This window comes from Lissotriton helveticus, chromosome 4_1 (genome assembly GCF_964261635.1).
Source record: "Lissotriton helveticus chromosome 4_1, aLisHel1.1, whole genome shotgun sequence".
NCBI classification, from domain to species: domain Eukaryota; kingdom Metazoa; phylum Chordata; class Amphibia; order Caudata; family Salamandridae; genus Lissotriton; species Lissotriton helveticus.
Genome location: NC_136063.1, coordinates 1,619,343,948 through 1,619,358,766, shown reverse-complemented (window position 1 = coordinate 1,619,358,766; position 14,819 = coordinate 1,619,343,948). Strand labels below are relative to the sequence as shown.

The 14,819-nt window shown below is 47.5% G+C and overlaps 1 protein-coding gene across 1 annotated transcript in view; it reads left to right on the top strand.

The window, feature by feature from the left end:
- Positions 1 to 14,819, top strand: part of FKBP9 (FKBP prolyl isomerase 9) — a 187,303-nt gene that overhangs the window by 128,418 nt on the left and 44,066 nt on the right. The window contains exon 7 of the mRNA XM_078688242.1: positions 6,419 to 6,605. Within this exon, the coding sequence (XP_078544368.1) occupies positions 6,419 to 6,605 (187 nt within the window). The remainder of the gene's footprint in view (positions 1 to 6,418; positions 6,606 to 14,819) is intronic.

Sequence of the window (14,819 nt, the reverse complement as noted above, 5' to 3'; positions counted from 1 at the left end):
TCCTGCTGTCGCTACTTTTGACACCACAGCTACCATGAAGAAGATCCTCTTGAGGCCCCACCTGACCCTTGTCGCCACCATGCCTTCAGCGGAGGACTTCTACTGATCAACGAAGCACTAACACCCATCCTCAATGCCTCCACGGCCTCAGCGGCATTTCCGGATTTCTGGAAACAATCCACCGTCATGCCCCTGCTCAGTAAACTATCCACTGACCCAGCCACGCTCTCCAACTACACAGTCATCTCCCTCTTACCTTACCTCTGATCGTAAAGAAGCTAATCAACAGATGCCTCACCGACTACCTCAGCAACAACCAGCTCTTTTGATGCCGCACAGTCTGGATTCAGGCCAACAACAATACAGAAACAGCACTCAGTGCCTCCAAAGACAACATACGCATGATCCCTGACAGACGAGACACGACAGCCCTTGATCTATTGGACCTCACTGCAGATTTTGAAACAGTCTCTCACCACTTCTTCATCAGACACCTGCACGAGATTGCCATCCAAGGATCCGTTTTTCACTGGATCTGCTCCTTCTCAACAGACAGAACACAAACTGTCGGCTTGGTTCCTTACTCCTTGAAAGTCTGCAGACTCATGTACGGAGTGCCTCATGGTTCATCACTTAGCCCCATCCTCTTCAATGCATACATGATCCCTTTTCCCAGTGTTATCTATCACATGCGCACCTGACCAAAACACCCTACACCGACAACACACAACTCCTACTTTCCCTCTCGGACACAACCACCAACAAAAGAAACAAGTTCCCCTCCTACATGACCAAAGTCACTAACTGGATGAAAGCCAACTTGCTCAAGTTCACCACCGACAAGCCAGAAGTAGTGATCCTCTGCAAAAAGCATCTTGCCATAGAACTCCAACTGGTAGGTGGCCTAAGGCCTAACTTGGACCCGCACCTATCACCAATCCAGGAACTTCGGAATTATCATCAACAGCAAACTGGACACAACAGTACAAGTCAATGTTGTCACTGCATCCTGCTCCCACACTTGAAGATGCTGAGAACATTAAATGGCTCCCAAGAAACACGAGAAAAACTGTCACTCACACCTTACCAACTAGCAGGTTGGACTATATAAACAACCTCTACCCAAGATCACCAAGCAACTCACAGAAGACTACAATCCATCCAGAACTCGGCAGCCAGCCTCATCCTCAACCTCCGACACAGAACTTACATTGCACCACACCTCCGGGAGCTCCACTGGCTCCTAATACAAATATGTGCTCATTTCAGACTCCTCACACACATTCAAGGCACAGCGCAATTTAGGCCCCACCTACCTGAACAGTCGCATCACCTTCCACCAACCTTCCACACCTTTTCTCTGCAGGACTCCTACTCGCACACATCCCACGTATACACAAAACCATATCAGGAAGAGAGGCATTCTCTTACATTGCTTCTAAAGTATAGAAGGTCCTCCTACTCCACAACAGAGGCTCCTCCTCTCTTCTTGAATTCTGCAAGACGCCGAAGACCTGTCTTTTCAATTGGCCAACCTACTCTACGCTGTGTTAGGCACACACACCTGTTCAGTGAAAGGATACCCTAGCGTGAGATAGTGCGCTTTACAGATCCACATAACATAACAGATAACAAATAAGGGCCTTGCAGTGGAACCTCATGTCCCAGTTTGCCTAGCATAAGGGCTGACTCGCCAACACCATGCTGATCTTGCAGGCGACTGATTGGGTTCGGCAGTGGTGGCTGAAAGACTTCCACCTGACCTGCAGCAGACCGCTTTTCCTCCCCCACTCAGAACTCATGATGGTGTCAGAATCATCAGTAGTGGGTTGGGAGATTCCCCTAGGGCATGCGGCGATTAGAGGCCTCTGATCTACTGTGGAAAGCAAGCTCCACATCTACCTCATGGAGCTGCAGGTGATCTATTTACGCCTAAAAGCCTTCCTGTCATCTATCGAGGGTCGGATGGTACAGGTTGTCACGGATAATGCGCTACCATGTCGTACTACACAAAGCATGGCAGAGTGGGTCTTGTGTCAGGAAGCTCTGCTCTATGGAAGTTGATGGAACAACAGAACGTGTTCTTGGTCGCGAACCATCTAGCAGGGTCCTTGAATGTCAGAGTCAACAAGTTGAGCAAGTGTTGTGCTGCAGAGCACGGGTGGTGTGTCTACCCTCAGGTGGTGAAGGGAATCATCAAATCAGTTGGCATAAGCCCTCCAATCAGGATTTTTATTATAGAGGGCCTTCTGTCTCAGTAGCTGGGCAAGGCCCTTCATTTGTGTCTCCACAACCTATCCCTCCAGGCTGTGGAGACTGAGCAGCTTCAAGTAAATGTTTTTGACCTGCCCGCCGAAGTGATGTATGTCAACCTTGCTGTCTGATACCCTTCAACTAAGTTTATCTATGCTGGGCACTAGGAAACGTTTGTTGCTTGATGTGTTTGCCAGACCAGCCATCTTTGTTCAAATAACTAGTGGTGATGCATTTTATAAAAAATTTGACACATATGTTCCCCCCCCCAAGCCATTTTTGTTGCCTCAGGGGGTGACTTTCTTGATTGCACGGCATCCAAGCCTCCTACTTGATACTAAAAATTGTGTTTCTCATTGGCATTATGTCAGTGCAATTTGTGGGTGCTTTTGGCACAACCTCCTTATACCACCTTTTTCCATATACGTTGCTGCTGAAAACCAGGGTGGCCTTCATTCCAAAAGTTGTTACACCTTTCCATGTTAGCCAGCCAATCACATTGCTGGCTTTCTTTGCACCGTCTTGACCTTAAAAAGGAGAGAGCTTCCATCGCCATGACCTGAAGAGAGAGTTGAGTTTGTACTTGGCCTTCACAAAAGACCACTGGTTGGACGATCAGCTCTTTTTCAGATTTCCATGGGTAGAAAAGAGTACATCCGTGTATAAAAGAACCTTGTGAAGATGGATATTCCTAAGAGAGCTTCCATGGCCTTGACCTGAAGAGAGAATTACGTTTTTACTTGGCCTGCACAAAAGACCACTGGTTGGACGATCAGTTCTTTTTCAGATTTTCATGGGCTCAAAAGAGTACATCAGTGTAGAATAGAACCTTGTGAAGATGGATAGTCCTTTGTAATAAAATCTGCTACTCCCTGGCCAAGCAGCAATGCTTTAAGGCTCATACCAACAGAGCCAAGGCAACTACGACAGAGCTGGCACGGGGAATACCTGTTCTTGATATTTGCTAGCAATATGGGCATTGGTACATACTTTTATGAAGCACTGTTGCCTCAACAGCCAGATCCGGCTGCTCGGTCTTGCAAGACTTTTTGATTTAAATACACTCTACAGACCTTCCACCTTGGGAAGGTACTGCTATGGGACCTTTTCAAAAGGTGAGAAATCTGCGGTTAGAAGTATTCATCAGAAAAATACGTTTGTTGCTTTTGGTAATGCTCTTTCTGGTGGATACTAAATCTGACTGCAGATCCGTGTTGCACTCCTTCCTTCCCATTCTGTGGAGAGGCCTTTTTAACAAAAAGGTCCCAAGATAGAGATTAGCACACAGTCTCCAGCAATTGATCTATTCTTTGCATTTGAAGGTGTGGAAAAGGAAAGAGATAAGAAACTGACAAGTTGCAATGGTGGCTTATATGCTGCTCTGCTCCATCACTTCTGGTGGAGTGTTGAGCCAGTGCGGTACCACAACCTGCCACTTGGTGCTGCACAGGAAACTCCTGTGAAGTTTATCAGATCTAGCCTGGCACCTAGGGAATATTAAAAAAGTGAGGAATCTGCAATTAGATAGAGTATCCACCAGAAAGACCATTACTGGGGGTAGGTAACATGTTCATTATTTGCCGAAACTAGAGGTGTGAATGCATCTATCTTCCTGTCAAAGAGCCGTTACTAGATCTGCACTTGAAAAATTATGAATTCAGTCTTCAAGTACGGATTAAGACAATCACTAAACATCAAGTTTTAGATGAGGCAGAGGCAGACTTTGAGTTAGTGCATGTCCTTGATTGTGGAGACATTCAGATACATTTGTGTAAGTGAAATACTTCTGAATCTTGATTTTGTGGTTTTAGGGAAGAATTCCAATAGGGTTCCAAGACAAGTCAATAGAAGCATTTGAATCTGGTGGTTCCAATGTGGATGAACTGGTATCACTTAGAGAGGTAGGAAGGCCATAGTAGTATAGTGTTATTGAATCCCATATGTGTTGAAGCACATTAAACGGAATTTGATGGTTGATTGTTTTGCTGAGACGTTTAGCAGTGACTTTGTGACTTGCAGGATGTTGTCTATAATTTGGATAGCTGTTTGCTCAATGCTGCATCATGGTTTAATGACAGGCCTTTACATATGTAAGAAGTGGTTGCAGTCAGTCTGATCATGGATGGCTGTTGGAAAGGGTGGTTTATGAGGTGGGATGTATTCAATAATAAAAACATCTTCCTTGTTGTGGTGCATCAGGGAAGGTACTGTTTTTTTCTTAAAAACATTTTTATTGTTTTGCAGCAAGAAAAAAAAACATAACAAGCATGTCAGTATCAAGCAGCATTCCCACATCCCCAACCCCTTACCCCTTCCACCTCCCTCCTGGTTTAGGATCACAACTCCATCATCCAAATGTTCAGCCAATGCAACCCTCCAAGTCTTTTCCAACAGGTTTTTCCAGCCCCAAACGCTCCTCCCCTCCATGGTAGCCGTATAGCGTAATGATCGTGTTCCTTTAGAGTCCCCCATCTAGGCCATGTATGAGGTGTGAATTATTCAATAATAAAAACAGCTTCTTTGTTGTGGTGCATCAGGGAAGGTACAGTTTTAACCCCTTGTATGCGCGGCGAATTTTCGCGCTGTGCGGCCATTTTAAAGAGTGGGCGGGATCATGGCGGCCCGCCAGCCGCCACCAGCACACGCCCACCGTAATGCATGATGGACGGGGCCGTCATCAGCATTCCGCCGGCCCGGAGGATGCGGGAAAACCGCAATCGTAATAGGCCCCTTAGCATTGAAATTCAAATAAAGGTTATTGTTGTGAACGCCTGCTTACACCTGGACTACTGCCATTAAGAGATCAGTTGGGCTGTCATTAACTAACATTTTGCAGAGGCACTCACTCGGAGCATTGTGACGCGAAAGATAGTCTTGGTTTACTTGCCTGCTTGCACAGCGCTAAATTGCATTGCATCGGATGCGTACCCACACAAAGCTTTAGAAATGAAGGTCTTAGATTCTTCTGTAACTTCCCTCAGCCGCCCCTTCTGCACCTTGTGTAATTTGTGTTGGTAATAAACATATTGTGTCCTGATGTGGGTGAGAGTGCTATACATTGATTGTTCAGGTTATCCACTCCATCAGTGTGAACACTCAGAGTTTATGAGACACCAAGTAGATTACGAGGTCTCATATGGCTGGCCTCTTTCAGCTTGGGGTGTGAAAAGACTTAAATAATTCCTTTATGTGCACCACTGTTGGCAAGTCTCTTGACATAGATAGGTGTGAAATTATCCCACAAATCCTTACCAGCCCATGTCTTGCATGTTCGCTTTTAGATCTCCAGTGTTCCAACACTGGTTCCATAGGCATATGTCTACTTCTCTCAGTGGTGACCCACAATTCTTTGGTTGTGGGGGGAAGACATGCATTTAGAATGTTTACAATTTTACATGGGCGTCCTGAAGTTGGGCATTATTCTATTCCTTTCTAACCATTAGGTTGTTTGCTGTCAGTGAGTTATTGTGTGTACCTTAGTCTGGTGGCTTAGTGGACTAATGCATTCTCTGCAGGGGCCTGTGTTTGACCTCATGGTCACAGGTTCAAATCCCGGCGGATCCACTCAGTCTTTCATCCATCTGAGGTCAATAATGAGATAAAATGAGCACCATTGGGTTGGGTAACAATAAACACCTGTTATTCAGCGCTTTGAGACTCATGGGTAATAGGTGCGCTGTACAAATGCACATGTTATGTTAGTGCAGCTGGCTTAGATTTTAATGAACATAGCTTGACGATAGAATATTTGAGGACACTGTTTGTCAAGGTGAGATTGAGTGCATGTAGGATGCAGTTGATATTGGCTGTACTCATTTTGGTGCTGAGTTCTAGTTAGAGTGTTGGGATAAGCAAACTTCTGCTTAGAGTGTTTGGACTTTACTTGTTTTGGATAAGGATAGCAAAATGGTTTATCCAGTCCAGCAGTTTCAACGTCCGCCATTTAAGAAACACGTCTACAGTTTTTCATTCAAAGGGTGGTTGGTTCATTTATGTCTTGATTGAATTTCATCGTCTGAATGAGTTTAAAGAGTAGTTCTTTTATGTTCATGGTGAAGGAATCTTCTAGGTCCGGTAAAAGAGAAAGATAGTGATGGGGTTGTAAAAAAAAACTTACGTTGGATCTGTTTTGTTTTTACGTTTTCTTTTTCTGCTTCCAATGCAGGGAAGATTCCAGGCTCTGCAGTTTTGATTTTCGACATTCATGTGATTGACTTCCATAATCCTTCGGACTCTGTGAGCATTACAACACACTACAAGCCCGAAAACTGCACTGAGCTGAGCAAGAAAGGGGATTATCTGAAGTATCACTACAATGCCACACTCATGGACGGCACACTTCTAGACTCCACGTGAGTATCCTTCAGGGACTAATGTCCAAGTTACTTTTTGTCCAGTGACATTGAATTTATGTTTTTTTATATGGATCTGTATAGATCATCACACCCTTTTTAGGTCTCGCCTGAGCCAGCGCATGCGCAGCTCTGGTGAGACATTTAGTGAGTGGGCTTTTCAAAGTCCTACCACACGCTTTTGCTGGCATCAAGCTTGCAGTTACGTCCGAGAGCACGTGCGCAGGCGCCATCTGGCTTTCCTCGCGGCACCCTTACAGCGCGCCTCACTCCACCCCTCCCCCACCACAGAGCGAGTCACCGCAATCACTGATCACGATCACTTTCATTTTCACTTTTTTACGGCCGCACGGCTAATACTTGTTTCTGTTTGATGGTGCAAAGGGGGCACATTAAGTATGGAGCAGAACTTGCAGTATCATCTCGGAGGAGCCTTGTGGTGGCACACTCAGTATGAAATGCCTGCAGATTAAGTCATTAGAATAATGTGTTACGCTAATTAATTCAAACTCTTTCTCTCTCACTGTATCTCCGTTTCTGTCTCCCTCTATAACACTCCCCCCTCTCTTAAGCTTTCCCGACTATCTATACCCCTGCACCCATGTCTTTACCCATCATCATGCCACTACCTATTCATCCTCAGTAGATCTCTTCGTGCCTTTCTTTCTTTCTCTAACCTTGTCTCTCATTTTCTCTCCCTGTGTCTTCAGTACTATCGCTTTCTGTTCACTTCATCTCATCCTTCGCTACCTGCCTTCCCCTCAGGACCTTCTCAAGGTATTGAAATATAATGCCCCATCATAGTTGGAAATCAACTCATTGAAATCCTGGTAATGACAAATGAATGGACTCGTGTTGGGCAGTGCACGGTACAAACAGAGCCATCTGTCATCTTGGACTGTAGCAGTGAAATCAGCTGGGCGAGGTGAAGGCAGGAACTCCAATGGGCAACGTCACACATCTGTCATTTTTAGGTCCCACCTGCAAATGTTGAAAAAAGATTTATCGTGTACAATACCGCCAGGGCACAAGTCCTAAAACAAGCATTGGCATAGCCAATAGGTCTCGCCTTTGGGACATTATAAGTATTTAATTATGCAGCACAAGATCCTTGGTGCAACATCAACTGTTGCATGACTAAACACTTATAACGTCCCAAAGGCGAGACCTATTGGCTATGCCAATGCTTGTCTTTTAGGTGAAGGATTTCGAATGTTTACAAATGTGCTATGTTTACAGTGCCTTCACACTCTTTAACGGGTTCTTGAAGGTGGACTCTGTTCCCAGTCCTGGTGAAATGATGAGCCTTTTCTTTCATCCCCAAACTATTCACCCTCCTTTCCTGACACATTAGGCACTTGGCTAAATTCCGTAGAACTTTACTACCCTCAGGTAACGTGAGTGATCAGTTGTCTGGCTTTTACTCGGTGTGACTGTGCAGTGCCCTACTGCAGACTTCATGTGGTGTGCAGAGTACTTATGCATTTGTTGTCCAGCATGCTGTTATTTACTGCAATTGCTGTAAAATATATTTGTGTCATTTTTCAACACCTTTCAAAGCCTAATAATACCAAAAGAGGACTCTAGCGTGCAGCTGCTTTATGTCTACCAGGAAGGCTAATGAACAGAGTAGCTCAGGGTCTTAAGTATATATCCTTGGTGCTTTAAACACTCAATGCAATGTTTTGTATACTTGTACAATGTTTCAACACTATATACCTTCCTCTGTGGTGTGATATTTACTAGTCTCCTTTGTGGGGCAAGGAAGACACTGTGTAAAATGGGATGCCAGATGATAATAATTGGATGTGTTGCTGAAAATGAAGAATATAGAAAAAGTCATATTCAGAATAGATTCACGTGAAAATTTGGTAAAGTGCCTACTTTTCAAGAGGAACTTTATGAAATGTTTGAGAGGGTGAAATCATGCTTTTTCGAAAAGCACATTAGCTTATGATAGAAAAGGAGGAACGCTATTCTTGCTCCTTTAACGAAACGTAAGTCTTGCAAAAAAAAAAGGTCCATTCTCCTCATTTAAGAGAAGCAGTGATGGAAGAGTTGGAGGGCAGTATATTGTGGAGAATGTTTTGTCAGGGAAGTAAGAACAATTGGGTCTATTTTGTTGGTGGAATTTTAGATTACAGTACGGAATGTCATTTCTGCTTATGTGAACGTGTGCATGAGTCATAAAAGTAGTTTACACAATACACAGGCATCTTTATCAAGGCAGAATTACTTTTGAACTTAGAGGTGTGTCAGAAAAGTGGTCAAGGAAATGCATTCCAGAGACATAAAACTGCTGATGCGTTTGTGAGTATTCACAAACAAATTGGAGCATGTTTCATTCACTCATCCATACATGTATGGTTTAAATATAAGTGATGCGGAAAGTGTGGGACTGTATATCAGTACTTCCAGTTTTTAAACTGTGTTAAGAAAGGAGTGACATTGAAGGGAATAATAATTTAATTGAAAAAAAAATATTAGTAAAAAAAATCAGTTTGTTACATGAATACAAATGTAATTGAAAAAAAATCAATAGAAAAATTCAAAGTTTGTTAGTTTTTTTTATCCATACGTTTGTGTACTGTGTACATGCAATGCATACTGGGTGCACAAATAGTTAGGAAAACAGGTGTGAGCCAGCAATGTACGTGAGCATCATATACACGGGGTACATAATGATAACGATTTATGCTGCTCATGTGTCAAAAATCTTTGTCAATCAGCTAAAGTCTTGTAAACCATAAACCATGCAAGAGTGTATGTCCTGCATACTGTAATTTAGAAATATTTTATGAATCAGCCATCTAGTCTTACGTTTTCGTCAGTGGGTGAGCCCACTGTGTAACAATACGGAGGGGTGTTCCCCAATTAACCCTCCAAACATATCCCCTATGGTCAGGCAGTGAGGTAGGGGCCAGAGGAAATAAAAGGGCCTAAGGCTGACCTTGTGTTGTTAGTACTATCCACCAGTGTGACCTTGTATTTATGCACGCAAAGCTGTCCCTCACTCATCTGCAGGCAGCACAGCACTAGGCACGCCGTAGCTGGCAATGGGGCAGACTGAACACGCTGTCTTTCTCTTATTCGCCTACATCCCGTGGGCTGCTGTGCTGCTCCCCGCCTCATTGCCCTGCTGGCGCACAGCCCGCCAGCCTGTACCCTGCACGGTAGTGTTCCGCTGCAGGTTTTCACTTTCCTGGCAGCACATCACCTGCCACTGTCAGGGGCACAGCCTGCATGTACAGTGCAATGGGCTGCCACCCACTGGCGCTCAAGTGGCCTTGCACCTTCTACTGCTTCTATCTGTGGCCCCCTTGCTGCTCAGCCCACAGTGCCGGCACGCCCATCTCTGATGTTGTGTCTGGCTTGGATGGGGAGACAACCTGGAGAAGTGAAGCCCCATCTGATGCACTGGTGAGGCATGTCCTGTCAGTCCTTCAGCCAATGCCGTTCATTTCCTTGCCCAGGAGAGGCCAGTCGGTGGTCTTTTCATCACCTACTGCCCTTTGTGAAGCTCGGCATCCCCAGGTCGGTACCATCTGTACCTGAACAAAACACAAACAAGCAGGGGCACTATTAACATGCGAGGCCTGTTGTGCATGGACCTGCTACACTGTGTACAGCTTCTCGTGGTCATGGCAGTACTCCATCAAGTTGGTTGTTAGTGAGGGAGGAGAGCACTTCCCACTGCTCATCCATCAAACCACTCTAGCGAACCATAGATAACACTGTGACAGCCATACGCCCTGTTGAGCCATTCCTAGTTGATGGTTCTCCATCCAGTGGCGTCACTAGGGGGGTGCGGGGGGTGCGGACCGCACTGGGTGACACCATCACATGGGGTGACACCGTGCAGGCATGCCAAGATTGGGAGTGATGCTAACGCATTTCTGGCACATCTGACACCTGTGCGTGTGCCGGCAGACTTCACTTGCCAGCGTGGCTCAGTAACGGTTAAAAATCTCTCTGTGTCATGCTACAATCTTACAATATGCCCTCTGCTGCCTGGAGACTCGGGCGGGGCCTGCCCTCAGCAGGCTCTGTGGCGCGTGGTGGGGGGATGTGACCTCAGGTCAGTCAGAAGTGGCGGGCCCCGGGGGTAGGCCTCTGCCTGACACAGGTCATGCTGCTCGGTGTGAATTCCACTCCCGCCGTGTCTGCTCCAGCCTGCCTGGAAACGGGACTCACTCCTCTCTGCTCTGCTGTGCATTCCATTGATGTGCTGTGGCTCCGAGTGCCCGCGCTAGGAAGTGATGGGGGAGCTCCCGTGAATACCCGCACCAGGACGTGAGCAAGTGCCGAGCAGCAGGTCCTCTGAACGGCGGCGCCAGGAGCCCAGCCAGGGTAAGGGTATTATACTGCACGGTCGGGCCTCGAAGCCCAGCTGAACCAGTGCAAACCGTATGTGAGGAAAACATGTATTACCTAATGTGCGCAGATGTTGGGGACTCGGTGGGTTAAAGAGTTCAGAAATACCAGCGTTTGTTTTATTGCCGGTAGTTTCAGGCAGGGTAGATGCGTCTGGAAGGAGCAGGACGAATAACTAGCACAACATTGCAGGGCCCGGGTTATTTGTATAGCGCTCGGGTGAGCGTGTTACACCCCCATGCATTGGGGGAGGGACGGAGTGACACTGTGTAAACTGAGTCTTCCGCTCCACCGATCCGCCGGGTTTCAGGCTCACCTTTGCCCTGTAGGAGCTTGTTGTAAGGGCAGTAGGGCACGGAAGTAATGCGGTTGTCGAATGTGTGGGTACCCTGTGCCTTGTAAATAGTTGGGGGAGAAGTTGGTGGCGTATTTGTGGCTGTGTCGCAGTAGCCCTCCCTTTAGCCCACTTAAGCCCCTCTAGTGGCCCCTAGAGGTTCTTGAGTTGCGAGCCCAGGATTACATTTTGCTGCTTTGGACTCTACTGGTGAGAGCTGTGGGGAGCGGTGATGTTCAAATGCAGGATTGGGCCAGTGGTGAGTGGGGCCTCCAAGTGAACTGCAGGCTGCCCCCGAGGCTAGACCGGGCCGCCTCCGCAGTCCACCTGGCGCCACTCTTGGCAGCTGCTGACTAGCAGCAGACACACTCACAGATTGCAGTTACGGCCTCGGAGCTGCCGGATCGATCAGATTGTCTAGTCGAGTGAGAGTACGGGAGCAGATTGGACTGTGTTGGGCTAGGGTGGGTTTAAGGTAGGGGTGACTTGTGACCTGGTCACTGACCCCCGCTGACTGCCCTACCCAGCTTCCTCCTTACGCCTCACCCTTGCTCGCCCTCGCTGAGGGCTCCCGCTGCTAGCAAGTGGCTGTCCTCTGCTGTCCTCAGCATGCCTGCCTCCTCCTGCCCTGCTCTCCGCTCTTCCAGCCTCCTATGCCTGTTCCTTGCCGACGTGACAATAATGAGAGTGCTTACACATTTTCTGTAGCTCTTCAGACCACAGCTTCCATGAGTGGATAGAGAAGTATTTTGGATGGCGGGTCCCTAATGTCTGTGTGTGTGTGTGTGTGTGTGGAGGGGGGGGGGTGGAAGCACGAGGCACCTGCTGGCAATACAGGGCAGTCTGGCACTACGACAGTCATTGAGGCAGGCAGCGAGACCTCCCTCCTGAACCACAGACTCTGGCTCACCCTGGCACTACAGGGGGACACGTCATTGTGGCACAGGTGAAAGAGCACTGATGCCCTTCCAGTGTGGGTGGTTTGCAGGGTCCCAGGGAGGCCTCCTTCCTGTGGGTCGTGTCTGTGGTACGTGAAAGCGCATTTCCCCTGCATCTCCCTTACCAGCAAATGTCACATTATTCATCTTGTTTATGGTGCGTTTCATAATTTTGACTGTTGGTGCCTTCGAGTACTTGTGAGTGTTTTGGTTGGGCTTATAGACTCTTCATCCTGTTGTGTGAGTGAATTCAAGGGCTGTCTTTTATGTATGATTAGTGGCTGGGACATAGACAAGTGCTTTAATGAAATTGTTGGTTACTTCTCTCGTTTGGTGGACCATGCTGGCTATTCTGTGCTGTCATTGCTGTAGCCACCTGTAATTGAATCGCAATTTATTTGAGGTGCCATTTTACTGATTATGTACCCCCTGCTATACAATTATATTTGCATACTTTGTGCTACCCTGAAAATAAAGCCTGTGAGAGACCCTGGATGGAGGGAGGGCTCGTCCGGGGCTGTCGGGCCCTTAACGGGGGTCTGGAACTAGACCTCTGCAGGTCCGGAGCATAGAGATGTGCATCTGCGAGCTAAGCTTGGCCTGTGCAGAGGGGCCATTTGAGCTGATGGTGCTGAGCAGAGGGGATTCGCCCCCCGCAAGTCCAAGGCAGAGGGAGGGGCTGCTGGGACAGGAAGCCTGTGTGCAAAGACAGGGGGCACTCAGGTCTTTTGTGGAGAGAAGGGCCCGGATGACGGACCCCTGGGGACCCTAAACTCTTTACTAAGGGTGTGCGAAATTCTGCAATATCTTAGAAAATTCGACGTAATTATGCATGACATTTTTTAGTGCAAAATGTACCATCAGGTATATTTTTGATGCAAAGACACATTTGCATCAAAGATTTGCTGAAAAAAACACCATTGCTGCGAACAACAGCTGCTTGTGCTCTGGTTTGCCACTGTATCGATAGGAAAGGGGAGCCAATGCCTAAGAAAAGAACTTACCTTCCATAGGTACAGTCGTGAGGGGGTGACACCATGAGTTACCGGCACCGGGTGACACCAACCCTAGTGACGCCACTGTCTCCATCTGCTCAAGCTGTGAAGTGGAAAGAATGGGTTGAGCGCCTCAAGACCTACTTTGCAGCTGTGGCATTAGACTATGATAGACAACGTCCTAATCTCCTGCATTTAGGAGGTGCAGCTATCCACAAGAAGACTGACTGCCGTTCACGTATGGCACGCTGAAATGAGCCCTAACGGCACCCTTTGAGCCACTCACAAACCCTGACTACGAATGCTTCCTGCTGCACGAAGCCAGACAACTACCTGATGAGTCAATAGATACTTTCTAGCAATCGGCAGAGCGAAGATACAAGGGCTCTAAGAAGGGGATAAAGAACAACAAAGCCTCATTAACAAGTACATTGTCTTTTAAAGACCTGTGAAGTACTCAGGTGCGGCTGTGCGAGTGCCCAGGAAGCTGTCTCAGCCTGGGCTGACACACACGACGGGGGGGGGCTGAAACCCTTTGAGCCAAATGGGCATTGCGTGCCTGGCTGTCACTCTATCAGTTGGGTAGCAGGGGGAGGGTGCGGGGGGCTCCGACTCCAGCATCATGAGCTTTCAGCCCTGCCAAGAATCACGCATCAGGCGTGATACTAACGCATTTGTGTGCAGTGGTCCACATCACCATACAAAAATGCAAAGTCACGCATTTGTATTGCCTCCTTGACACCACCGCCGGTGCAAAGGAAGTCGATACCCTGGCCAAACAGTGCACTCCCGATGAGCAAGCAGTCTACTCATTAATGGCAGGTCAGGAGCGTCGCGCCAAACTGGTGGCTCATTGCTGCTCTGGCTGCAGTAATAAGCATTCATAATTAGCCCAGCTTCTGCTGTCCGCCCGAGGGACCCACGGCATTCACGTGACATGGTGAGGTCACGTGATTGCAACTAACACTGTATCAGTAACTCTCAATGAGAGCGCGGCCGGGTGAGCAGCAGTTTTTTATGTTTTGCCTGTCAATGCGCTTGCGAGAATATAGGGGCTTAACCAGAGCTTAACCATCGGGCGATTCCATGCAGTGCCCGTGAAAAGCAAGCTCAATGCGCAAGCGCATTGACCTAAAATGCATGTGCACATGTAAGCCAGCCATCTGCCGCCAGCAGCTTCAGTTGAAAGGCATCCGCTCCGCCCCCTGCTGCATCAAAGGCTTTCGGCCATGTCGCATTTCTGCTCCCCCCTCCCCACGGCAATGCCAAGAGCTTTTACTTTCACGGCCGCCAATGGGTTTCTCTCGTTTCTCCTCCCCCTTTCCCCCCCACTCGCTCATCAAAGGCTGCTCACTCTCCTTCTCCCCCGCCCCCCACCCGACTTGTCTTCATTTCGCGCCGATTTTTTTTTCCGGCCGCCAATGCTTGTTTCTGAATGCTGGTAAATCTGGTGGGCATAAACAGACTATGTTTTTGAAAGGGCCGAGGAGATCTTTGTGAGGAAGAAGAGGTAGATCTATTAGTGTGATTTAAAAAAATATATACATTTTGGTGCTTTCAGGAGGCTGGTGGG